At 34.3% G+C, this 27506-nt stretch overlaps 2 protein-coding genes and 1 pseudogene across 20 annotated transcripts; all 3 read left to right on the forward strand.

The window, feature by feature from the left end:
* LOC132040916 (pentatricopeptide repeat-containing protein At4g19890) lies at nucleotides 1–5031 on the forward strand. 14 transcript variants are annotated; one of them, XM_059431663.1, is made up of 5 exons: nucleotides 1–2329; nucleotides 2981–3062; nucleotides 3321–4187; nucleotides 4350–4451; nucleotides 4546–5031. In XM_059431663.1, the coding sequence occupies exons 1-2, from the start codon at nucleotides 214–216 to the stop codon at nucleotides 3031–3033; spliced, it is 2169 nt and encodes a 722-aa protein (XP_059287646.1). In that variant the 5' UTR covers nucleotides 1–213; the 3' UTR covers nucleotides 3034–3062; nucleotides 3321–4187; nucleotides 4350–4451; nucleotides 4546–5031. The 14 variants fall into 14 exon arrangements, with proteins under 14 accessions (XP_059287646.1, XP_059287639.1, XP_059287655.1 ...); XM_059431656.1 differs by having other exon boundaries at nucleotides 4353–4451; XM_059431672.1 differs by having other exon boundaries at nucleotides 4364–4451.
* A 4130-nt stretch (nucleotides 5032–9161) lies between these two features.
* On the forward strand, nucleotides 9162–25162 carry LOC132040986 (uncharacterized). Of its 6 annotated transcripts, XM_059431716.1 has the most exons (7): nucleotides 9162–9247; nucleotides 19356–19373; nucleotides 20322–20546; nucleotides 20630–20806; nucleotides 20900–21124; nucleotides 21249–21377; nucleotides 24599–25162. In XM_059431716.1, exons 3-7 carry the CDS (start codon nucleotides 20334–20336, stop codon nucleotides 24830–24832), a joined length of 978 nt encoding a protein of 325 aa, XP_059287699.1. In that variant the 5' UTR covers nucleotides 9162–9247; nucleotides 19356–19373; nucleotides 20322–20333; the 3' UTR covers nucleotides 24833–25162. The 6 variants fall into 6 exon arrangements, with proteins under 6 accessions (XP_059287699.1, XP_059287684.1, XP_059287692.1 ...); XM_059431701.1 differs by lacking the exon at nucleotides 9162–9247 and having other exon boundaries at nucleotides 19249–19373; XM_059431709.1 differs by lacking the exon at nucleotides 9162–9247 and having other exon boundaries at nucleotides 19295–19363; nucleotides 20330–20546.
* LOC132041013 (uncharacterized) lies at nucleotides 9198–13660 on the forward strand (annotated as a pseudogene).
* Nucleotides 25163–27506: the final 2344 nt, after the last annotated feature.

Here is a 27506-nt window from a genome sequence, read left to right on the forward strand (position 1 = left end):
CTTCGAATGGGCCTAACTATCAATTGCTTCTTTTCCTATCTTAGTCAATAGTCGTTGTGTTTTAATACATATATATCTTAGTTTCCAATTTCCTTCTCTATCCTCTGTGAAGTTTATTGAATCTGTTGTCAATTGAATTTAATTTTTATGCACTATAGTATATAATTAACCTGGAATATAAGGCGAATAATCTCTCAAGAACAAACATTTTTCATGATTTCCTTTACTTTTCATCGTTTCTACAAACTTTACCATTTTACACCTTCTACCACACTCCTCAATGGCCATATATTTACTTTTTTTAACCCCTCTTGGTGCCACACTCAAATTAATTGTTTTACAACAAACCCATTGCCTTTATCTTGTTCAAATTTTGATTCAGTTGTCAAAAGGGTATGTTCTTTAGTATGTGATTCATATTGTAAAGTTCAAGAAAATAGCCATTTTAAAGCCACACTTCCTAAATTGAAATTGCCTATAGATTCTGAGTATTTGAGTCAAGAACAGGCTATAACTGTTGTTGCATCACTAGCTGATGAAGGAGGGTCAATGTTGGCATTGAGTTTCTTTTATTGGGCTATGGGGTATGTGAAATTTAGGCATTTTATGAGGCTTTATATAGTTTTAGCTATGTATTTGATTAAAAATGGAAACTTTGAGAGAGCCCATGAAGTTATGCATTTTATGTTGAGGAATTTTTGTGAGATTGGTATGTTAAAAGAGGCTACAGATATGGTGTTTGAGATGCAAAATCAAGGTTTGATTTTGAATGCTCAGAGTTTGAATTCTGTTGTTAGTGTTGCTAATGAGATGGGCTATGTTGAGATGGCTGAGAAGGTGTTTGGTGAAATGTGTGATAGAGGGGTTTGGCCTGATTCGTTTTGTTTCGAGTCGATGGTTGTTGCTTATTGTAGGATTGGAAGAGTTGTAGAGGCTGATAGGTGGTTGAGTGCAATGCTAGAAAGGGGGTTTCTTGTTGATAATGCGACGTGTACTTTGATCACGAGTGTTTATTGTGAAAAGGGGTCTGTTAATAGAGCATTGCGGGTTTTTGATAAACTGATTGAATTGGGGTTGGCTCCGAACGTTATCAATTATACGTGTTTGATAAATGGATTGTGTAAGAAAGGGATAATTAAGCATGCGTTTGAGTTGTTAGAGGAAATGGTTAGAAAAGGTTTGAAACCGAATGTTTTCACTCATACTGTATTGATTGATGGTCTTTGCAAGAAGGGATGGATGGATAAGGCATTTAGACTATTCCTAAAACTTGTGAAGAGTGACAATTACAAGCCTAATGTGCATACATATACAGCTATGATAGCTGGATACTGCAAACAGGAAAAAATGAATCGTGCAGAGATGCTTCTAAGCAGAATGCAAGAACAAGAGTTGGTCCCTAATACCAACACCTACACTGCTCTCATTGATGGGTACTGTAAAGTAGGAAACTTTGATGTTGCTTATGAGTTCTTGCGCGTGATGGATGAAAAAGGTTTGGCGCCTAACATTTTTACGTATAACGCAGTCATTGATGGTCTATGTAAAAAGGGAAGGGTTCAGGAGGCTTACAAGATGCTGAAGAAAGGTATACAAAGTGGAATCTCTCCAGATTTAGTAACTTACACCATTCTCATATCTCAAAGCTGCAAGTTAGCAGATAACAGACAAGCTTTTGCCCTCTTTGGTAAGATGGTCAAAGCTGGTATCAGCCCTGATATGTATACGTACACCACATTAATTTCTTCCTTGTGTAGGCAAAAGAAAATGAAAGACAGTGAAAAGCTCTTTGATGAGGCTGTAAGTTTAGGTTTGATACCTACCAAAGAGACTTGTACTTCCATGATATGCGGATATTGTAGAGATAAAAGTGTGGCCATGGCCAAGAAGTACTTCCAGAGGATGGGAGAATATGGTTGTGCACCTGATAGCCTCACTTATGGTGCTCTGATTAGTGGGCTTTGTAAGGAATTGAAGTTAGATGACGCTAGAGAACTTTACAATACAATGATTGATAAAGGAATTCCCCCATGTGAAGTAACACGGCTGACTGTAGCTTATGAGTATTGCAAGAACAATGAACCAACCATTGCGATGCACCTCTTAGATAGATTAGACAAAAAACTTTGGATCCGAACCGTATCTACCCTAGTCAGGAAGCTCTGCAGTGAAAAGAATGTGGATGTAGCTGCTCTATTTTTCCATAAACTGCTAGACAAACAACAGAGTACAGATCGAGTAACTCTTGCAGCATTTATGTCTGCTTGCTACGAAAGCAATAACTATGACCTTGTTTCTAGTATGAATGAGAGGATAACAAAAGATTTTGGTAAGATTCATATGCTTTTATTTTACTTGTTTTTGCTATCCAGAAAACTATGATCGGTATACATGTGCTACTTGCTGATTCTTTTTGTGCCTTGCTTTATGTGTTGTTGTTGTTGTTGTCATATTATTTTCCTTGTTTTTGCACTTTTTCCGTGACTTGCTGATTCTTTTTGTGCCTTGCTTTATGTGGGTGCCCAATTACTTGCACTTTTTCCGTGAGTATTGCAATTATTTAGGACCCTTTTCATGCCAAAGCTTTTTATGTTGAATTGAGTTTGTTTATGTTCAGCCTATAAGTATGATTTTCACTTACACAGGAGAACCTATGGCAGAGTGATCTTGTGACTTGCTGAACAACAACCGAAGGGCTATTTGATGGGTATGCAGATAGCAAGTTAAATTGATCGCTTTGTCCTCTTAGGGTTAGAATCTCTCTGTAATTCCCATAACAAGGATCAATTTTCTTCACTAATTTATATCAGATTAGACTAAAGCAATAAAACAGCTAGAATTTGGAGAGTGTAAAATGGAAAGATCCTTCCACCACCCATCATGCAGTATCCAAAAAAAAGTTCCTCGATTGACTTGATCTTTTTATTCTTCTAGTTACCATTTCTATCTTTTAAATAGGGTGTTTATTGAAAATTTGCAGTTGATCCTCCTACTCCACGTCACGTCATTCATTCAGGACGGAGGGAATATTAGCTTGTGTCAGCTTGACTTGGTGGATATTGGTGAGTCATTGACAGAATGAGGTCAAGTAATTTGGGTTTGAACTGATTTAGAAAGTATTTCAAGTCTGATTGAGCAAGGTTGTGCTGTTCCACTCTTCATCGAGCATGCTTATGAAAAAATTCAGGAATAGACATTTTCACTTTTTTACAATGACATTGGGATTTAACCTTACCTGTCTTCGCTTTTACTTTGCCATTTCAAACACTGCTAATTTTTTTATCTTCAGTACACGTAATTCAGCAATGATGATATTGCAGCTTGATTATTAAAGCTGAACTGTCACACTACTGCTTGACACGGGCAATGGAAAAGTAAGAATCAAGTGCTGAGCTCATTTACTGATTTGACCAGAAGCGCGTAGCTTTCTCAGAAGTCTACATTGTTTGGGCTATGTGGATTTTAGCGGTCTGTGGAATGGTGACCTCTCCTCTTCCTTCTTAGTCTTCTCACGTAGCTGGGGTAAATCAAGATTGAAATTGTTCATTTTCCTTCTTTTTTCATCAATCTTAATTCAAGACAATCTGAGCAGTATGAGAAGATATGAAAACACCGGATCAGAACTGAAAGCAATATGCGGAACTATCTTCACCAAGCTTACGCTCGGTTTCTAATTTGTATTGTTGGTGCCAGGACAATGTGTACCATTCTGTTACACCTTCGCCTAATTTGAACGTGACGGACTTACAATTGAAATGTGTCGACGTAATGTGTGCTAAGTTTTCAGGTCAATGTAAAAGAGAGCTGGAGATGGAAATTCAGTTGATAAAAAATAAGTTAGTCTTAATATTGAATACTCCAACTTGTATAGTAAATAATAAAATGTAGATGAGCGGGACATACCATGCTGCTGCAATTTTGTCCCAACTGGATTGTGCTTAAAGAAATGAAACCTAGCTCCAATAGTTATAAATTAATTTGTAGTGTCTATTTATTTGTGATTTTTTTGATCTTGTGTTGAGGCAGATGGCCAAGCTGAGGAAGATTCTTTTCCGGGGCAAGTTGTTGAATGGAACTCTTTCCATGAATTTACTGTGATGATGTGCTCAAAAGAGAAGCTCCAGTAAACCTCCCTTACATTATGAGGAAGTTGACAATTACCAAAATGTTCGTAGTAGGAAAATCAGGTATTGTTCTTTTTCTTTCATATGTAAATAATCAGTGTTCATACAATATTGGAAAATGAGGAAAAAAAGTTATCAGAAACTATTGTACAGCGGGAGAGAATGATTGGGGCCAGTTATTTGACTGCAAATACCAATCACCTTATCCCTTCTTTTTAATGTCAGAAGTTGTTGGCTAGCTGACTATGCAGCTGTCAAGTCATTTGTAAGGGAAGGAGATCCAGGACCATAGCTCTAGTCATCGCTAAATAGTTGCTTGTACAGAAGGTGGTTTTGGTTTCCACTCATTTAGATTTTGATGCATAAACCTCTTCAGCAAGATCATGGTTTTAGAGAAAGTCCTCTGGTGTCATCATTGCAGATTCTTGAGATTGGACATTACAGAGGAAATTGCCATTTTTGTTGACAGAAGTGGTATTTATTGCAGGCTACATCAGACAATCCTTAGCTTGTTCAATCTATTTAGGCATCATGGAACTCAATCTTTGCCTCCATTTCCAGGCTGACAATCCAATCTTAAGTTCTTTCTCTATCTCTTATTGAGTTTGTGAAGAATGAAGCATTTTACCAAGAGTGGCGAATATCAATTGTACTTCGTAAATGGAAAAATTCTAGACTTGTTGAGTTTCTCTGTCATGGTATGCGGAGAATTGCTAGCCAAAGGTACTATATATAAAAGGAGGCATTGATGTATGGATGATGTTGCTGACATGCTATCGTTAAGGTCATATGCAGTTGTTCCTAGCTAGGCTGATGCCTTTGCTTGAGTCTTAAACTCAAAACTGGCTGCAAATGCCCATTTGAGCTCTCTCTGAAATGCAAAATGTCTATAGTTTCTTATTCTTTATTGATTTCTTTTTTATTTCCTTTGGTATCGTTAAGAACATCATGTATCACCTTTTGGACGAGAGGAGGTTTGATCTTTGACCTTCACTTGGGAAGTTAATAAAGTCACCACAAAGATTTGTGGTAGTACAAAAGGTTGTAATGCCGTAACCAAACGACCCCTAAGAGGAGTGTGTGAATTGTGATATTTGATTGCAATGTGGCTAACAGTTTGGATATACACCTCGTTTTTATAGCTTTCTATTATCTTGTATCATGAAAATTATCGCAAGTGTTTATAGTAACTAGTTCAGTTGGCTGATAACTTGAGATGCTTGTACATGATTTAGGAGTTTAGACAAAGGTGAAGTGAGATCAAACGGATTTCTGGTGAATAAGTTCAAATATTCAGTATCTACGCACAATCTTCTATAAGAATGATATGATATAACGAACTATTGAACATCAAATTAAAATAGGATAGTGGAGTGGTAAAGAAGTTTTATGCGATAGCAAATACATAACAAAGTCATTAAAAAAGAGTTCGACACAACAATCGTGAGACAAGCAATAGTATGTAAGAGTGAATTTTTTTACCTCTGAGACCAAACACACTCACATGATGTATATTAGAAAATTGTAGATATTTAGACGGATATATTAAAGTATAATATTGAATTTCTTTTAGAAATAATTGCAGCTACTCTATGGTGCAAGTATGGTGATAGTTTGGATGGTGATCCAGAAAATGACCCTAAAAATGAAGGAGGTCCTTTAAAGTTAAAATGCACGATCACATAGGAGCAACAATATGGTAATTAAATGTCCTAAAAGCGGACGTAATGAATCTAAAATTTCATGAAGAGAAGTTATCATAGAAGACATGTATTCGAACCAATACAGCTAAGAATAAAGTATAACGGTAGAAAATGATCTACATCCTCATTTATGAGATTACATTGGTTATATTATTTTTGCTGGTAGAAATTGATGTACATAAGCGTTACCAACTAACTGGAAAACGAATTGACGCAAAATTGATTAATTGACAAGTAGATGAACATTAACTTAATCTTTCATTAATTAACAATTCTCATTTCTTTTCTTTTTCTCTTCTCAAAACTGTATCACCGTGACACCTTTCCCAAAGAGGAAATTTCTCTACACAATTTAATATAATACTACCTTCTTTCATTATTCATCAAAAAACTGCTAGAGATCCATTTAGTTTAAATTTCATGAAATTTCTACTCTTCTCTTAATGATAATGGTATCAAACAAAGCATGTGGTCACTAATGATGTAAGCGTCATGTAGCAAAAGAGATCTTGGCTACACCATATCTTTGGTCTAAGTCTAACGTATAAAATACTCCATTTTGATTTCCTTTTAAACTAAAAGAGTTCAAGACAATGCTCTCTACGTCATCACATACATTTGCCAAACATCATTATCACCAACTAAATTTGCCATCGAGTTTGACCAAAGTCGATAAAGAAAAAAAATTATTTGTGATTTCGAGTTTGCTAAGAAATTAGTTCTTTTTTCAAAATACAAATTTAAAACTTTCTAATTAGAGTCAATTTGGATATAACATAACGCTTATATATTCTAAAACATAGGTTATGAATCCTAAATTATGACTTTTAACTTATTTTTGTTATTTTGACTTAAAAACAAGTCCTTAAAATCACTTTTTTTTATAATCTTACTCAAACGCTAGTGATAAGGGTGTCAGACTTACGATTTATAAACAACATTAGTAAATTTATACTAATAGATATTGTTGCATATTATTAGAAAGAGAATGGATTAACTTTTTTATATGCAGATGATAATTAATCGTATATATTTGATTAAATTACATATCATATTGTTAGATAACAGGACTTTTGTTTCTCTATAATTTTCTTCTATTTAATATTTAAATAACATGAAGACGAACTAAAAAGTAAAGAAGTTAATGTTCAAAAAAAATAGTAAAAGAAGTTTATAACTGACAAAATATAAATTAAAAGAAGTAATTACATTTTTATTTAAGACTTTCAGTCTTTCAGCTACTGTGCATCTAGAATAGTCGATCATTCTAGAAGATATCTAACACCGGCAGTAAACAGTATTATCAGCTTGGAATCAGCCTTTTTTTATCAATCTTTACTCTAGTTTACTGCAATAAGCTTTTTAGTTCGTAAATAGTTATGTCATCGATCAAATCTAAATTATGTATATGCATAATCACTCACACACAAAAGAATGTTTAAAGGAATAATAATTGACTTAGTATAAAACACTAACTTCAATATTGTAACTTTTTTCTTTTACTATTCCCTCCGTTCACTTTTACTTGTCCACTATGGACTTTACACATTCCTTACAAAATAATAAATGAAGTGTATATTTTATCATAATACCCATATTAATTGGTGTATAATTTTATTGGATTTGAAAATGATTTAGAATGAGTAATTAATGCTAAGGGTCAAACAGGAAAAACAAATTATTTTTCTCTTGATACGCGAAAATAGATAAGTAGAAGTGAAAATATATTTTTAAAATAGTTGATAAATAAAAATGAACGGAGGCAGTAATAACTACAAGAAAGGAAATAGAGTTTATCAATGTTGGTTAATGAAGGACAAGAGAACTTTAAGTTTGTCTGCAATCTATTCCTACCATAATGGTAACCACAAAATGTTATAGTATATTTTTCTTGCAGAAGTTCGTAGGATCTCTTATTCCCAACTTATTCAATAGTTTAAAATTTTTGATATAATAATAACTAATAATGCTTCTATTTAATTTCAATGTTATCTCAGAAGAAAGAGGCTATAAAAAACAAACACTGCTCCTTCTACTCTCCAGTCCACTGCTGGTTGTTGCCCTTCTAAGAAGGATCCCTCGGCACATTCGAGAAGTTCAGGAAAGTTAGATAAAGAAAAAAGATTTTTTTTTAAAATGTGCATTATAGTTGAACAAAACAAAATGGAGAAGATAAATCATCAAAATAAATGCATATCTGTTACTGTTAGAAGGGGAAGCCAAATCCAATACCTGGAGAAGAAAACAAATTACGAATATCATAAGGAAAAAAAGACAAATAATGCGACAAGCGAATATTGAGAACCTAGAAGGATAAAAAACACATAATTAAATTTTCAAAGACCAAAGGCGGAGCCAGGATTTGACGCTTGTGGGTTCGGGGTTCTAATTTTTTAAAGTTACTGGGTTCGTAATTAATTATTTGTATATATTTGACAAAAAATTTAATACAAATATATGATTCGGACAAAAGCTACTCGGTTCGGCCGAACCCACACCCAAAGGGCTGGCTCCGCCCCTGTCAAAGACCAGTTAGCAGCTATCTACTTCTATTCCATCCTCTTGCATGGTTACAAAGTTGGGTCTATATGTTTTATTTACCACGTTCACGAAACCAAGGAAACAAACTATATAAGAACTCTAAAAAAATGAAACGTTCTGTGTAAAACAAAAGGTTGTGAAAATGTAGGGCTCGGTGTAAGCATTATCCTTTCCGTTACTAACTTTAAAGTTACTACACCTTATTTTTTTCTTCCAAATTCTTAAATCGTAATTGGTGTGTATTGATATAGTGTTTTTAATACCATAATTCAATGGGCAATTAAATACGGACAATAGAAGGGAAAAGGCAGCTCACTTCTTTGGCATATTTGGAACAAAAAGAAAAAAAAAGGAGAAAAAAAGAGATAAATAGAAAAAATGGTCATCAAGATTGCCACATAACATAAGCTTGTCTATGCTTAACTTTATTTTATATATAGTCTATAAGAGTGCTTAAAAGCTATTTTGACTTAAAAACACCTAAAATGAGCCAATCCAAACAAACTCTTAGTTGAAAGATGATCAAATTACTTCTCAATTAAAATTTATCTCTGAAACAAACTATAATGTGCATTTGTACCCGTTTTGGCAAAAGATAAGTATTCCCAATCCTTGGTCCAAAAAGGAAAAACAGCAATTACGTCCCTATCCAAAAGAAAAAGAACAAAAACAGCAAACTTCCCCGCCTAGTCTATGTACAGAGACAACATCGTGACTATAGGTGCCATTTTCAAGATTCATAGTTTCAACAATAATAGCAATAAAATAGACTAACACAGGTACTACTTTTGCATTTTTTATTTGATCATTTTCTTCAATATATACAAGTATGAATTTTCCTTTTATAAACAGAGCAATCCAAGTACAAACACTGACATATACTTCTGGATTCCAACAGCTGTTTTTCAAGGTAATCAACTAATTTCAGTTCTTAATCTTTTTTCCAGCCACCCCTTAGAGTAAATGTGTTTATATGCACTTTTTAATGTGTTTATATGCACTTTTAATGTGTTGATTGGAGATATGGGAAAGTTGATGTTTCTGCTTTTCTTGTCTGTGTTTGAGTGATTTATGGTTTTGAAAACCATTTACACAAGTTGCCTAATTCATGATCTTAAAGGAATTATTGAGTTTGTGGTTTAATAGTATCAGATAGGTTTGTATGGTGATCAAGAAAAATAAAAAAAGAGAGGACTTTATGGTCTTTTGTGTAACTTGTTATTCTGATTCAGGGTTTTAGCTGATGGTTTATTTTGTTGTCTGAAAGAGTTTAATTTTTGGAATTTCTTGGTTCCCGTTTCAGCAAATTCAGCTCACAAAGAGAAAACGATAGGTAAAGGGAATTGGGATTCTGAATTTATAATGTTTTGCCAGATTGTAAGTTCTTGAGATGAACTGTGAATCGTTTCTGAGCAAGAATGAGAAGGAATTTTGCTAAATAGAAAAGACAATAGAACAAGCAGTGCTGTAATTTAATATAATGAAACAGCGATTGTATTGTGTATTTTCTGCATAGTAGGTATATTTCTCTGTACTAACAGGAACATGGAGCATATGTTAGTGTTATTCAATTGGATACATCGACTGCATCATTTACATTTTCTCTAAAAAATTTAGTGAAAGTATCACGTGCTTTGTTGAAAAAATGACATCTTCTTTAGATGCGGTATCATGTTCAATTATGCTTCTGGTTCAAAAGGATGAACATTGTACTAATTCTCTGAACTTACTGGCCGTTTCCAGCACTGAATACAATTGGCTCGTTCCGCTGCGGATGAGATGTCAGCAACTGGTCCTTCCGAGAGAACTGCTTCAACCTTCCGTAATTTCATCTCAAAAGGCCCCGGTTCCCGTTTTCCAGTGGAATCTGGGAGGTATCACCTCTATATATCATATGGTTGCCCATGGGCATCAAGGTGCCTTGCCTACTTGAAGATTAAAGACCTTGACCAAGCCATTAGTTTCACAGTAAGCAGTTGACTGAACTTGTATCCTGGAATCAATTTGCGATTCTCAACGATCTCATGTTTCTCTTGCAGTCTGTTAAATCTAAGTGGGAGAGGACGAAGGACAGTGACGAGCACATGGGATGGGTTTTTGCTTCATCAAGCACTGAGGAGCTAGGAGCTGATCCTGATCCTGTTAATGGAGCCAAAAGCATAAGGGAGCTTTATGAGCTTGCAAGTACAAACTATTCTGGAAAATACACAGTTCCGGTATTGTTTTATCAATAAATAAGAATATTTATTAACATTTATTTGCTTAGTCTATTCATATTTTTGTTGGTTGATGGTCTGGTTTTTTCTAATAGGTTCTTTGGGATAAGAAACTGAAGACAGTTGTGAACAACGAGAGTGCAGAAATAATACGCATGTTTAATAGTGAATTCAATGACATAGCTGGAAATGCAGATTTGGACCTTTATCCTCCTCATTTGCAATCACAAATCGATGAAGTAAATGAGTGGATTAATGATGGAATAAACAACGGAGTATATCGATGTGGTTTTGCAAAGAAGCAAGAGACTTATGATGAGGTGATTTTACCTGATGTAGAAATAGGACAGCAAAACTCAATGGAGTAGTTTGCTAAACATCTTAATACTTACAGGTCTTCATTCAGTTCTATTTGAGGAAAAGTGATTAGCTTTGTGTCCTTGCAGGCAGTGCAAAAAGTGTATGAAGCTTTGGACAAATGTGAGGAGATACTGAGCAAGCAGAGATACTTATGTGGAGATCAAGTGACTGAAGCAGATATTCGCTTGTTTGTCACCCTGATTAGGTTTGTGAGAGGTAAGTGAATGTTTCTTTATGTAACCTATGCCTGCTAAAAGTAAATTATTCGGTCTTAGAAATATAAACAAAAGGGAAAATTCAGAGGGAATATTTAGGAAGGAGATTGCTTTTATGCATGTTGATTTTTGTCTTCTCTTATCACTGCAGTGTCATGGTCAATTGGGTTGAGCTATGTAGCTTTACTCGAGATGTTATAAGGGACATCAACATTCTAGAAAGCTAATAAATAGTTAATTCAAAATTTAACCTTGAGTTGTTTGAAATGCTAAAGCTTCAGATGCTTCTTTTTCTTGCAACTTCAAATATTATTAATGTGGCAGTCTTCCCCTTATAGTGTGCAGCTGACATCAGTACTTACCCTCCCTAAAGTCTGAACTCGTGTTCTTAGAAGTCCATTGATATCAATAAAACCAGTTGATCTCCTAATAACAGCAACTTATCTATGAATGACTAGGCATATGTTTGTCAAGTAGTCATGCCAAGCTCTTGGAAGGTGTTGAAAAAACAGGCCTTCAACTGCCTGCATTGATCCGAATGGACCTCCCATTTCCTAAAAATTGTGTCTTCCATTCAGCGAGAGAGTACCCAAGATTTACAAACATGACTCAGTTACTACTTTAAATTACCTAGCAAGTAGGAGGCTACTCGTAAACTAAGACAAAGTTAGTAGCACGCATAAATTATTACTCTTTGAATAGAACATTTCTTTCCACCAAAAAAAAAAAAAAATAGAATAAAGATTTAATAACTTGGAGATTAGGAATTAGTACGCTCATGAGACCGTTCAAGATTTGTTTAGTTCATCCTGGAGTTAACCTTGATACATTTTGAATGCTAAAGCTCCGGATTCCTCCTTTCTACTGCAATTTCAAAATTTATTGGTGTAACGATCATCCCGTTCATGGTGAGAAGATCACATCAGTGCTTACCCTCCCAAAAGTCTGGACCGCTCAGAAGTCCATTGATATGATAAAAACTAGTTGGTCTCCTCACACTGCAACCCTGCTATAGAAGACTAGGCATATATTTGCCAAGTAGTCATGTGTTAAGATCTTGGAGGGTGATCCAAAAATAGACATTCACTTTGGTCTGAAAATGGACCTCCCATTCCTTAAGAATTGCATCTAATATTCACTAAGAGAGGACCCAAGATATTCAAACATGACCCTATTACTACTTCAAATGACCTAGCTAAGTCAGAGGGTGACTCTGACTCGTAAACTAAGAAAATTGAGAGCTGTAATTGAAAGCTTAGTCTTGGACTAAAACATTTCAATTATGGAGATAACATGTTACATATAGAATAGTACTGAGACTAGCAATATTACATGTTATATATTTCTTTTTGTTTTTATTTGTTATATCTTTTGTTGGTAATTTATTTTGGAAGGGATATTAGACCATCAAGAACTAACATATCCACAAGATGAGTGCCATAGAAATGTGGATGTTAAGATGGATATAGCTAAAACAATATTGGATAAGAATAGAAATGATCAACAGAGGGTGCAAATGATACATACAGAGGATAAAATGATTTGAGGGAATTGTCTTAGAAAATCGACACGTTCAAGATGATCTCCTTTATATCATGTGTTTTCTTTTAACTCTTTCAATTCTACTTAATTTCTCAGCAGGGCAGGTGGGTGAAGATAAATCTTTAGTTTATTTCTTACAAGATTTTGCATTTGTCTGTTGGTACGGCTGACACAGTACAAGGACCTCACTCATCTTCACATATGATTAATGACTTTGCCACAAAGACAGAGGGAGGGAGAGAGAGGGGGGGGGGGGGGTGTGCGCGCATAATAAAAAGATCTCTTTTCCAAATTTTTATTAAAAAAGAACATTCAAAATACGTGTTGAGAAGTTTGTTTGTGAATATTAAATTTTATGATTGCACGAGCATGCGACAAATACTTTACTGTGGCCACAACTTTATTGGTCTAGGGCTTCATCCTTTTCCTTCCACATTGTGGTGTTTATCCAAGTGGTTTTCCATAATTGCAGGTGTATGCTGTCTACTTCAAGTGCAACAAGAAGTTACTTCGTGAATATCCAAGTCTGTTTAATTATACCAAAGACATTTTCCAAATACCTGGCATGAGCAGTACTGTCAACATGGAACACATCAAAAAGTTTTACTACAGAAGCCATCCGACCGTCAATCCTTCTGGGATTATTCCTCAGGGTCCAAATATCGACTATTCCTCTCCACATGATCGAGAGAAGATCCCTAAGTAGGAATGGTCCATAATCTTGGCAGGCATTTTTGAAATTAACTCATCTTGCTCCCCTGTTAAGAAGTATGTGGAGTTGCTACTACTGGTACTGCCTCAATCTTCGGGTTTTTTAATAAGAGATGTAGTTTTGCTAGTTTTTTTTGTAAAGCGACGAGCTAAAAAAGAGCTGCTGCTACATTTACTGTTTGTTCATCCTAGAAGTGTGTTTCTGTGGAGCTTTTGCATTTCTATTTCTATTTGTTTTCTTTTGCCTATGCACTGGTGCCAATTTGTCAGATTCCAGAGTAGCAATGTTTTGGCTTCATTGCATCAAAAGGACTAACTGTAGTTTATAGGGTAGTCCTCTGCCTTCACTTTTAGAGTAGATTTGAATGGCTAAACTGGTAAAACAGCGAACAAATCAATGAATATACTTGTGGTTTCTGCACATTCATAAGCATAAAAGTTAAGGAAATCAATCTTGAAGATAAAGCATCAGAAAATTGACAAACGCGCGTCTTTAAAGGAAACAACCTGTTATAAAATGATCATTCTAATAGCATGTTTGAAATCAAGTTGCTTTATACAATAACTAAGGCCCAGGAAGAACATGATTCCAATGTTCTAACTGAGTACTAGAATTTAAAAATAGAGCTGTGTTTCTGGATGATGTAAGATTCCCAAAATATAGTTGCACGAGAGTAAGATTCCCAAAATATAGTTGCACGAGAGTCCTATAATTTTGCTATCACTTGAATGGTGACCTCTACCGTCCTTATGTCTTGTCATGTTATTAATATAGCTAGTCTGATGTAGAGGATCCTCTCTTGCAGTATACACTGCTGATTTTGATGTTGCCTTTCGTAAGTCAATTTAATATTCCTTTATAATGTGTTTTTTTTTCCAGAGAAAAGCCATACATAAGTTGGAACTATGCTTTTCTCTTTTATCAGTAGTAGCATTTAATTAAAATGAGGGCAGCACTAAGATGGTGCTGAGTATATACAACAACATACTAGAACAGTTTCTTGTTCTCCTTCAAGGAACTGATAAGATCTAACAACTTGTCAGCCTCATTTACATATTCTGATTTATGCCAAATGGTAAGAAAAGTATACAATTGAATTCGATCCCAAGTACAGAGTTTGCTTTTCCTTCAAATCATAGACACGCTTCATGTTTAAGTCTAACTAGCTATGAAAAGGGGCACCTTATGATGAGCTCTTGTTTTCAATATTAGTTCCCAAAAGGTCAGTTCTGTGTTAGCACATTTTGTGCCACAATTGATCCATAGCAGTGTCTTTCCTCCATAGAGCACCCTTTTCCAGGATGCAGATCCATAACCATTTCATGAGCAGGTCTGTACACTCAGGTTCTTAGGTCCCATGCCACACACCATTTTGTATGTCCTGATGTTGTTCCATCTTTCTAGATGATAAAATTCCTCTTGTATTTGTTGCCTTGCGACAAGAGATCTCTTCTTAACTTGTCCAGTATTTTTGTCACCTTTGCTAGCACTGGAAAAAAGGTACATCAAATATATCATAAGAGAATCCAATGCACTGTTGATGAAAATTAATCTGGCCCCAGGGAAAAGATACTGTCTAGTCCCATTTGCCGATCTTCTTTTACATTTTTCCTCTATAGCATTCCGTCTGCTTCTGAGTGTTTAGGTCCCAATGGTAACTCCAAACATCAGGGTAACTTATGCTTTTGGGAAGGGAGGAGGTAGTTTGCAGCTAGGGCTTGATTAAAACCTTCACGATACAACGGCAAGCTCTTGCAACCTCCAACAAGACAACCTTCCTTCCACCGGCGGATGGTGGGCAGATTACCAAAGAACACATAGCTGGGTGCTTTTTTCATCAATCTTAATTCAAGACAATCTGAGCAGTATGACAAGATGTGGAAACACCGGATCCGATCTGAAAGCAATATACAGAACTATCTTCACCAAGCTTACACTCAATTTTTACCTAGAGTGTTGGTGCCAGGATAATGTGTACCTCTCTGTTGCACCTTCGCCTAGTTTGAACTTGACAGACATAAATTGAAATGGCTTGATGTGGTGTGTGCTAAGTTTTTAGGTCAATGTGAACGGAGCTGGAGATGGAAAATCAGTTGATAAAAAATAAGTTAGTCTTAATACTGAATACTCCAACTTGTATAGTAAACAATAAAATGTAGAAAAGCTGTACATATCAAGCTGCTGCAATTTTGGTCCAACTGGATTGTTCTTAAAGAAATGAAACCTAGCTCCAACTGTTATACACTAATAGTGTCTATTTATTTGTGATCTTGTAGATCTTGTGTTTAAGCAGATGGCAAAGCTGAGGAAGATTCTTTTCCGGGGAAAGTTGTTGAATGGAACTCTTTCAATGAATTCACTGTGACGTGCTCAAAAGAGAAGCTCCAAATAAACCTCCCTTGATATTGTAAGGAAGTTGACAATTACAGAAATGTTCGTAGTAGGAAAATCAGGTGTCTTTCTTTTCCTTTGATATTCACATAATCATTGTTCAGACAAGTTTGGGAAATGAGGGCAAAATTTGTCAGAAACTATAATGCATCGGGAGAGAATTATGGGGGATAGTTATTTGACAGCAAATACCAATCACCTTATTATCACTCTTCTTTTTTAATGTCAGCAGTTTGTTGGCTAGCTCATTATGCTGCTGTCAAGTCATATGTAATGGAAGGAGATCCAGGAATATAGCACAAGTCATCGCTAAATAGATGCTTGTCCAGAAGGTATTTTGGTTTCTCTTCGTTTAGATTTTGATGTATAAACCTTTTCAGCAAGATCACGGTTAGAGAAAGTCCTCTACTGTCATCATTGCAGATTCTTGAGATTGGACATTACAGAGGATTTGCGCATTTTGTTTTACAGAGGTGGGATGCATTGCAGGCTACATCAAACTGACATCACATATATGTCAAATGAAACGTCTCCAGTCCAGAAATCCTTAACATATTCAAGCTATTTAGGCATCAGGATCTCAAACCTTGCCTCCATTTCCAGACTGACAATCCAATCTTAAGTTCTCTATCTGTCTCTTACCGAGTTTGTGAACAATGAAGCATTTTACCAAGAGCGGTGACTATCAATTGTATGTCATAAACAATTCTAGACTTGCCGAGCCTCTCAATCATGGTATGGGGAAAATGCTAGCACAAAGGCACTATATATAAAGGTGGCATTGCTTTATGAATGTTGCTGTTGTTGACATGCTACTGTTAGCTAGGCTGATGCCTTTGGTGAGTCTTAAACTCAAACCTGGCCGGAAATGCCCATTTTGAGCTCGCTCCGAAATGTGAAGTGGCTATAGCTTTATATTCTTCTCAATATCCTTAATTTCTTTTTGGTATTTTACGAACATCATGTATTACTTTTTGGCATTTTACGAACATCATGTATTACTTTTTGGCATACACCTCGTTTTTATAGCTTTTTATAAATTATACCAGTAGAGAAGGCTAATTCAGCTGGCTGAGAACTTGAAATCAAACGGAGTTGTATATGAGTGCAAAATATTCAGTATCTATGCACAAAATCTTCTATGAGAATGATATGATATAAGAAATATTGAACGTCAAATTAATATTGGATAGTTGAAGTGGAGTGGTAATGAAGTTTTATGTGATAGCAAATACATAACAAAGTCAGTAAAAACGAGTTGCACATAATAATCGTGAGACGAGCAATCATATGTAAGAGTTGAGTCTTTTACCTCTAAGATCCAACATATACACACATGATGTATGTTAGAAAAATGTACATATTTAAGACGAATGTATTAAAATATAAAATTGAATTTCTTTTAGAAATAATCGCAGCTTCCAAATGGTGCAATCGTGCAATATGGTGATAGTTTGCATGCTGATCAAGAAACTTGATCTTAGAAATAAAGGAGGTCCTCTAAAAGTAAAATGCACGATTCCATAGCAGCAACAATATTGTAATTAGATGTTCTAAGAGAGGACGTAATGAATCTAAAATTTCATGAAGAGAAGTTATCATAAAAGATATGTAACCTTTAAGAACCAGTATATCTAAGAACAAGGTATAACGTAGACGGAATTACACGGGTATGTTATTGTTCTTGCTGGTAGAAATTGATCAACATTAGCGTTACCAACTAAATGGAATAGGAATTGACGCAAAATTGATTAAGTGACAAGTAGATGAGCAAAACTTAAACTTTCCTTGATTAATAATTTCTTTTCTTTGTTCTCTTCTCAAAACTGTATCAACATTCCCTAAGAAGAAACTACTCTCTACACAATTTAATACTGCCTTTTTTGTATTTATTCATTAAAAATTTGTTTTTTTCTCTGTCACAATTTATGTGATATAGTCTAACTAGGCACGAAATTTAAGAAAGAAATAAAGACTTTTAAAAGTTGTGATCTAAAATAATCTATAGATATTTGTGTGGTAAATCATTTCATTAAGAGTAAAATATGGTGTTTTAAGTTTAGTTATTTTTAAATATAAAAATATATTATTTTTTTTAGATAAACTAAAAAAAAAAGTGAATCACATAAATTGAAACGGGGACTACATGATTAATTTGATTTAATAAATTTCGAAAATTTCTGACTCTCTCTCTTCTCTTAATGATTATAATGGTATCAAACAAAAGCATGTGGTCACTAATGATGTAAGCGTCATGTGGCAAAAGAGAACTTGGGTCTAACTTAAAACGTACTCCGTTTTTATTTCCTTTTAAATAACAGCAATCATCATACATTTGCCAAGCCATCGAGTCTGACCAAAGTCAATAAAGAAAGAAAATTTATTTATGACTTCGAGTTTGCTGAGAAATTACTCCTTCCTTCCGTCTCAAATTATTTATTGTGATTATTAAAAATAATTTTCTTAAATTGTTTATCACTTTAGAAATTTAAGGCATAATTAATTATTTTTCTTCATTTTATCTTAGTAGAATTTTATCATTAATAGAGATAACACATTAATAAAATAAACATTTAACGGAGAGAATATAATTTAGACATAAATAAAGATAAAATTAGTAAAATATCCCTTCTTATTAATATTTCTTAAAGAACGTGTAAAGCAGAAAAACGGCAAATAATTTGAAACGAAGGGAGTAATTCTTTTTTGAAAATACGAATTTTAAACTTCCTAAAATTTTCAAGTCAAGTCTACTAATACTTCAAAATTAGTCGAAAGTTGATTAGATTGCTTTACAATTACAAAATAAAAATTATCCAAAACAAAATATTATTATAATGTGCAGTTATACCTTTTGACAAAAGATTAGTATAAATCCTTGATCCAAAAAGGAGAAGGAAATTATGTCCCCAGTCCAAAAGAAAAAGAATTAAAAAAAAAAAACAGAAAATTAAGTTTCTTCATTTTTTTAAATTTTAATTTAAAAGTACATATTAAAATTTTTAATTAATATAATACATATATGAATAAAAAAAAATATATTGATTATTGATATAGTATCTACACGATGATTTAGATGTTCTAAAAATCTACAACCAAAATAATATTCAAAAATCATTCCACAAATTATAAACGTCTATTACATACGTGAAAGCTCACATTATACTACATAAAATAAAAAATAAAAAATTTAATTAAAAAATAATGGATTAATGAGAGATATACTCAGCAATATGTAGTTATAATAGGGATATTGTTATCTTAAAAAAATATTTTTTTGCTTCTAATTATTTTCAACCCAACCGCTGAAAAACTGCTTCTACTTCCATTTAAAAACAGATTTTACTAATTGATCAAACACCTCGAATATAAAATCGTGACTATAGGTACCATTTTCAAGATTCATAGTACCAACGATAATAGCAATAAACTAAACTATAACACACCTACTACTTTTGCATTTATTATTTGATCATTTTTCCTCAAGTATGAATTTTCCTTTTATAAATAGAGCAGTCCAAGTACAAACACTGACATACACTTCTGGATTCCAACAGCTGTTTTTCAAGGTAATCAACTTATTTCAGTTCTTAATCTTTTTTCCATCCAACCCCATGGGGTGAATGTGTTTATATGCACTTTTTATGTTTATCCAAGTTGGCTAATTCATGATCTTAAAGGAATTCTTGAGTTTAGAGTTTACATTTTATATCTTAAAGGAATACTTTTTATGTTTATATGCACTTTTTATGTTTATACAAGTTGTCTAAGATGGATTGGCTGTGATCAAGAAAAATGATAAAAAGAAGATTTTTATGTTTTATTGTTTAACGTAAGTTAGGATTCTAATTAAGGGGTTTAGCTGATATTAGTTTATTTTGTTATCTAGTTTGAAAGGGTTTAGTCTGTTGAATTTCTTGGTGCCCTTTTCAGCAAATTGAGCAGGGTGCTACAGAGAGAGACAAGGATAGGTAAAGGGCAAATTAGCTTATGAGGAATTGTGATTCTGAATTTATAGTGTTTTCCCAGATTTTAAGTTCTTGACATGAACTATGAATCATGTCCGAGCAAGAATGATAGAAAATTTTGTTACCATACCCGATTTGTCGTGAGAATAAACAGAAAAGATAAATACAGCAAGCAGTAGTGTAATTAAGATAAGGAAACGTGAATGTATTGTGTATTTTTCTGCACAATTTTGGTATTGCTCTCTACTAAAATAGGAAGATGGAGCACATGTTAGTGTTATTCAATTGGATATATCACTGTGTCATTTACATTTTTTCTGAAATTTTAAGTGAAGGCGTCTAACAGGAACATGGAGCATACGTTAGTGTTATTCAATTGGATATATTGACAGCATAATTTACATTTTCTGCAAAATTTTGAAGTGAAGCTGTCGCGTGCTTTGTTTAAAAATTGGCATCTTCTTTAGATGGGGTATCACGCTCAACTATGCTTCTGGTTCAAAAGGATAAAAAGTTATATTAATATCTAAACTTATTGGTCGTTTCCAGCACAGTAGACAAATGGCTCGTTCTGCTCTGGATGAGATGTCAGCAACTGGTGCTTTCGAAAGAACTGCTTCAACCTTCCGTAATATAATCTCAAGGGACCCCGGTTCCGTTTTTCCAGTAGAATCTGGGAGGTACCACCTCTACATATCATATGCTTGCCCATGGGCATCAAGGTGCCTTGCTTACTTGAAGATTAAAGGCCTTGACCAAGCCATTAGTTTCACAGTAAGCAGTTAAATGAATTAACTTGTATCCTGGACTCACGTTTGGACTCCTAACAATCTCACTCTTTTGTGTTTCACTTGCAGTCTGTTAAACCTATATGGGAGAGGACGAAGGACAGTGACGAGCACATGGGATGGGTATTTGCTTCGTCAAGCACCGAGGAACCAGGAGCCGAGCCTGATTCTGTTAATGGAACCAAAAACATAAGGGAGCTATATGAGCTTGCAAGTACAAACTATTCTGGAAAATACACAGTTCCGGTATTGCTTATCAATAAATAGAATCTTTGTTAACATTTATTTGCTTAGTCTGTTCATATTTTTGTTGATTGATGGTCTGGTTTTCTCTTAAAGGTTCTTTGGGATAAGAAACTGAAGACAGTTGTGAACAACGAGAGTTCAGAAATAATACGAATGTTTAATAGTGAATTCAATGACATAGCTGGGAATGCAGCTTTGGACCTTTATCCTCCTCATTTGCAATCCCAAATCAATGAAGTAAATGAGTGGATATATGATGGCATAAACAACGGAGTATATCGATGTGGTTTTGCAAAGAAGCAAGAGCCTTATGATGAGGTAATTTTTACCACCTTTAGAAGTAGACTGCAAGACACAAAGCAGCCATTTTCTGAACACTCAAACTTTTAGGTCTTCATTCAGTTCTATCTGATAAAAAGTTGGTACCTTTGTGTCCTTGCAGGCAGTGCAAAAACTATACGATGCTTTGGACAAATGTGAAGAGATACTGAGCAAGCAGAGATACTTATGTGGAGATCAAGTGACTGAAGCAGATATTCGCTTGTTTGTCACCCTGATTAGGTTTGACGAGGTAAGTGAATGTTTTTATGGACCCTATACGGTATACCTGCCAAAAGTAAATTATTGATCTTATACCAAAAGGGAAAATTCAAAGGGAATATTTAGGAAGGAGATTGCTTTTATGCATATTGCTTTTTTGTCTTGTCTTATCACTGGAGTGTCAATGGTTCAATTGGGTTGAGCTACGTAGTTTAATTCGAGATGTTAGAAGTCAGAAACACTCCAGAAAGCCAATAAATAGTCCATTCCAAATTTAACCTTGAGTTGTTTGAAATGCTAAAGCTTCAGATGCTGCTTTTCCTGCAACTTCAAAATTTATTAATGTGGCAGTTTTCCTAAGTTGCGCGGACTCTTCACTTTCGATGCCGCACCCGTGTCGGATTCTCCAAAATACACTACTTTTGGAGAATCTGACACGCACCCGTTGACATTTTTGAAGAGTCCGAGCAACATACTCTTCCCCTTATAGTGTGCCACATCAGTACTTCCCTCCCTAAAATCCATCAATATTGCTAAAACCAGTTGATGTTTGCTAAGCTCTTGAAAGGTGTTTGAATAACAGGCCTTCAAATAGCATTGCCCTTGCATTCTGATAATGAACCTACCATTTCCTAAGAATTGTGTCTTTTATTCAGTGAGAGAGTATCCAAGATCTACAAACATGACTCCGTTACTACCTTAAATTACCTAGCAAGTAGGAGGGAGACTCGGAAACTAAGAAAAAATTAGTACCGCAATTAAAGTATTAATCTTCGAATAGAACATTTCTTTCCACAAAAAGAAAACATAGAATAAAAGATTTAAACACTTGGGGATTAGGAATTATTCCTCAGAATTGAAGCTCACGACACAGTTGAAAGACTTGTTTAATTCATTCCAAAGTTAAGCTTGAATTATTTTGAATGCTAAAGCTTCGGATTCCTCCTTCTTACTGCAACTTCTAGATTTATTAGTGTGGTGATTGTCCCTTCATGGTGAGAAGATCACATCATTACTTACCATCCCAAAAGGCTAACCCACTCAGAAGTCCATTCATATGATCAAAACCAGTTGATTTCCTCACACTGCAACCCTACTAAGAAGACTAGGCATGTATTCGTCAAATAGTCATGTGGTAAAGTGGTGGAGGGTGATTCAAAATTAGGCTTTTGCTTTGGTCTGAAAATGGACCTCCCATTTCTTAGGAATTGCGTTTAGCATTCACTAAGGGCCCGTTTGGACATGATTTGAAATCAGTGATTTGGAATCAGGTTGATTTGAAGTTGAAATTTTTGTTTGGACATGCAAGTTGGATATCTTAAGTTGTATTTTTTCTCATAAATATGAAAACCCCACAATTTGTGAAAACTATCAAAACTTCCCCAACTCTTATACAATCTTACCAAATGAGCAAATCATAGTTCATAAACAAGGTATCGGAATATCCTAAGGTGCTACATTAATAAATTACATATCTCCATATTCCTTTAGAAATAAATTCTCGCGATTACATGCTATTACAAACTTTCAAATACACGTAATTTTACGAAGATCCACTTTCAAAAAATCAACAATAGTAGTAACTAGCTATTCTTTAATATAATCCTTTGACATGTACGGACAATCTCTTCACGGCGTCGAGCATGAGTCTTTTTTTTTTTTTTACAAAAATATATAATGATGAGTCTTTTTTTACAAAATATAAACTTATGGGTCAAGTTTTACATTTAAAAAAAAAATTGAAATCATTCATGGAGAATTTGGGATTTGAAATCATGATTTAAAATTGAAGTTGAAATTTTGTGCAGATTTGATAAACAAACGCTGATTAGAAATCAAAATATGAAATCAGGCTCCCAACTCCTATGGTCAAACGCCTATTAAAAGTGGATCCAAGATTCCCAAACATGACTCCGTTACTACTTTAAGTGATCTGGCTAGGTCAGAGGGTGACTCTGACTCGTAAACTAAGAAAAAAATTGAGAGCTTCAACTAAAGGCTTAGTCTTTAGCTAAAACATTTAGACACTTAGATTAGGTTCGGACGGGTTATTTCATCATTCATATGGAGATAACCATGGGTTTCTCTTAGCTCTTAGTTTACACCAGGTATATGTGTGGAGCCCGTACTTGTTTTATCCAATTCTGGAAGATCTAACCAATAGTTTAAAGGCTGAAGTTTCATGGTTATGCTATTTAGAGATGATAGTGTTAAAATTTCCCTGTTTTGGAAAATGCTTTCTTGAGATGAGGGCCTATCTGAAACAGTCTCTCTACCTCACCCAAGGTAGGGGTAAGGTCTGCTTACACCCCACCCTTCCAGACCCCACTTGTGGTATCACACTGGGCATGTTGTTGTTGTTGAGTGTTAAAGTTTCGATACTAGCTATTGGGTCGATTAGAAGGTGGAACCAAGGAGTAAGGAGAATTAATCTCAAGAATAATGTTTTAGGATAAGTAGCAGTAAGATAGAGCATATACACTGCAATAGGCCCCACAATAATGATGAAAGTGAAAGTGAGATAGACGGAATGTAACGTCTGTATGCTGACAATTCAGAAATCTAGGCTTGGTCTTTCAAAAGAATGGCATGCTATTGGGAGATTGAAATAGAATTTTGATACTAGAGTGTTGTGTGATTGGAAAATAACTAACAAAGTGAGATAAATTATATAGAATGGTTCTGAGACTAGCTTTGTTGTTATTTGTTATTTCTTTTTGATAAGTTATATTGGACTGAGTGTTCGACCTTCAAGAGCTGACATATCCACAAGGTCAGTGTCAATGGATGTAGGTAATAGTACAATATTAGATCAGAATAGAAAAGATCGACAGATGGTGCAAATAATACACACAGGGGATAAAATGATGTGAGAAATGTCTTAGAATTCGACATGTTTATGATGATCTCCTTGATATCTGTGTTGCCTTTTCAACTCTTTCAATTCTGCTTAGTTTCTCGGCGGGGGAGGAGGGGGAAGAGAAATCAGGACAAAAGGACCTCACTCATCTTCATGTATGATTAATGAATTTGCCGGAGAGAGAACATAGTAAAACAGATCCCTGTTCCAAAAAATAAAATAAAAAAGAACATTCAGAATACGCATCGAGAAGTTTGTTAGTGAATATTAGATTTTATCATTGCACTAGTATGGGACAAACACTTTACTGTGGCCTTATATTACTAATTGATGGCTTCATCCCTTTCCTTCTACATTGGTGTGTTGATCCATGTGGTTTTTGATAATTGCAGGTGTATGCTGTCCACTTCAAGTGCAATAAGAAGCTACTTCGCGAGTATCCAAATCTGTTTAATTATACCAAAGACATTTTCCAAATACCTGGCATGAGCAGTACCGTCAACATGGAACACATCAAAAAGCATTACTATGGAAGCCATCCGACCATCAATCCTTTTGGGATTATTCCTCAGGGTCCAAATATCGACTATTCCTCTCCACATGATCGAGAGAAATTCTCTAAGTAGGAATGGTCCATAATCTTGGCATGCATTTTCGAAGCTACCCCATCTTATTCACCTGTTACAGTTTGTGGAGTTGCTACTACTAGTACTGCTTCAATCTTCGGCTTTTTACAGTGTAAAATTGTCTAATAATAAGAGATGTTGTGCTAGTTTTTTGTAAAGCGGCGAGCTAAACAAGAGCTGCTGATACATTTACTGTTTGTTCATCCTAGAAGTGTTTTCTTTGGAGTTGCTACAACTTAAGACTGCCTCATGAATCTTCAGCTTTAAAGAGTGTAACATTTTCTAATACCTGATAGTAATATATGTAAGTTGTGCTACTTTTCTGCAAAATGAGGAGCTAAGCAAGAGTTGCTGTTACATTTACTGTTATTCATTCCCTTTACTGATTATAGTTCGCTTTTCTCCTAAGCAACTAGTTTTTTTCAAATTCACAAGCGTAAGAGTTAAGGAAATGAGTTAAATTTAAAAGATCATGGAAAAATTGACGAAAACTAGTCTTAAAAAGAAGCGGAAACAACCTGTCATAAAATGATCATTCTGATAACATGTTTGAAATCAAGTTCCTTTATACAATAACTAACACGGTAACACCCATGAAGAACATGTTTCCAATGTTCTAACTGAGTACTTGAATTTAAAAATAGAGCTGTGTTTCTGCATGATGTAAGGGCAGGACATTGATTTCATTTCAATTTCAAATCATTTAAAAAGGCATGATTTGAGATTTCAAATCATGATTTTAAATTTTTTAAAATGTAAAAGTTGACCCATAAGTTTATATTTTGTAAAAATAGATTCATAAGTTGGTAGATATAATTATTAATCATGTTTACCAACCATTTATATCAAATATTAAAAGATCTACAAGTTGGTAGTATATTTATAACAAATTTACTCTTACCAACCATGTGGAAGGATTATATTAAAGAATTCATATTCAATTTTCCATTTTATTGAACTAAAGTTTGATCAATTGATGTTGTATTTTCTATAAAGACCTTCTAGTAGCTTATTAATTTTGTTATGAATTATGACTTGCTCATTTGGTAAGATTATATAAGAATTGGGAAAGTTTTAATGGTTTTCGCAACTTGTGGGTTTTTATGTCTATAAGAAAAATACAATTTAAGAAATTCAAATTATATGTGCAAATAAAAAATTCAACTTCAAATCATTAGGATTTTATCTCATGACCTAAAATCATGTCCAAACGGCTCCATAGTTTCATGAGCAGTTCTATCATTTTGCTATCACTATAAAGTTCTATAAGATTTACGAAAAAGGGCCAGATATGCCCCTCAACTATACGAAATTATACGGATATGCCCGTCGTTAAAAGGTGGGTGCACACATGCCCTTAACGTTATGTTTTGGGTCACCCATGCCCTTGAGTTAATAGAAACCTGACAAAAATATTGGAGGGCAAATTTGTGCAGTTCCGCATAGTATAGGGGCATATTTGATCCACTGAAATTCCTAAATACTATGGCACAAAAATAACAATATGGCACAAAATATCACTGCATTCCAAAACATAAAAAACATCTGCAATTACAATCCATGCATCCACCATTACTTTACATCTAAATTATACAACTAGAAGATCAAATGCAATTACAACCATCTTTTAAAGATTATTTTCACAAACAAGAGCATCATTTTACCTTTTCAAAAGATTTGTTTTACTAATCATAATATCTTCTTCTTTTTTCAATTTGTTGATGACCTGAATAATTCTTTCTAGATACTTTTCGTCTTTCCAGTCCCAATATCTACACAATAATGCATGCAACAACTGCATATTGTACCAATAGTTCTTAGATTTTTTTTTGTAGTGCACTTATGCTAGCCAATGATTTTTTGGTACTGTATTTTGAAACTCCACACTTATCGTGCAACCCACACTTTGCTCTCTTATTCTTTCACTTGTTTATGAAATGTCGGAAGCTTCGAGTTCTTCAAATAGTTGTGGAAGGGTTCGTCATTCCATCTCACATCATGGACTCCAAATAATTCTACTAATCTATGTTATGCGTGGAATTCACGAAAGGGCTAGATCACATTAAATTTTATGTAAAACCATATAAATTCCTAAAATGTAATATTCTCTCTATTATTGCTATCAAAATTTAAGCACTACGGGAAGCGTTTTTTCAGGTGTCATAAGTCTAATGTAAGTTATCTCTTTTTGCTTGTGATTTTTTTGTGGCAGATCTGTAATGAATTTTTTTTATGTTTGTGTTTATGTTTTGTGCAGCAGTTGTTGCATGCATTATCATATAGATATTGGGACTGGGAAGAAATATCTAGAAAGAACTATTCAAGTGATCAACAAATTGAAAAAAGAAAGATATTATCATTAGTAAAACAAATCTTTTGAAAAGTAAAAATGGTACTCTTGTTTGTGAAAATAATCTTTAAAAGATGGTTGTAATTGCATTTGATTTTTTAGTTGTATAATTTAGATGTAAAGTAATGGTGGATGCATGAATTGTAATTGCAAATGTTTTTTATGTTTTGGAATGCAGTGATATTTTGTGTCATATTATTCTTTTTGTTTAGGAATTTCAGTGAATCAAACATGCCTCTATACTATGCGGAACTGCACAAATTTGCCCTCCAATATTTTTGTCAGGTTTCCGTTAACTCAAGGACATGAGTGACCCAAAACGTA

This window comes from Lycium ferocissimum, chromosome 2, assembly GCF_029784015.1.
Source record: "Lycium ferocissimum isolate CSIRO_LF1 chromosome 2, AGI_CSIRO_Lferr_CH_V1, whole genome shotgun sequence".
In the NCBI taxonomy this organism is placed as follows: Eukaryota; Viridiplantae; Streptophyta; class Magnoliopsida; order Solanales; family Solanaceae; genus Lycium; species Lycium ferocissimum.

Excerpts from the sequence above, each read along its gene's own strand:
- LOC132040986 (XM_059431701.1), top strand. The coding sequence starts at position 19,293 with ATGAATTTTCCTTTTATAAATAGAGCAGTCCAAGTACAAACACTGACA. Across the intron at positions 19,374-20,321 it reads TCCAACAGCTGTTTTTCAAG|CACAGTAGACAAATGGCTCG; the intron begins GTAATCAACTTA and ends GGTCGTTTCCAG. Across the intron at positions 20,807-20,899 it reads CTGGAAAATACACAGTTCCG|GTTCTTTGGGATAAGAAACT; the intron begins GTATTGCTTATC and ends TTTCTCTTAAAG.
- LOC132040916 (XM_059431627.1), top strand. The coding sequence starts at position 214 with ATGATTTCCTTTACTTTTCATCGTTTCTACAAACTTTACCATTTTACA. Across the intron at positions 2,330-2,980 it reads GAGGATAACAAAAGATTTTG|TTGATCCTCCTACTCCACGT; the intron begins GTAAGATTCATA and ends GAAAATTTGCAG.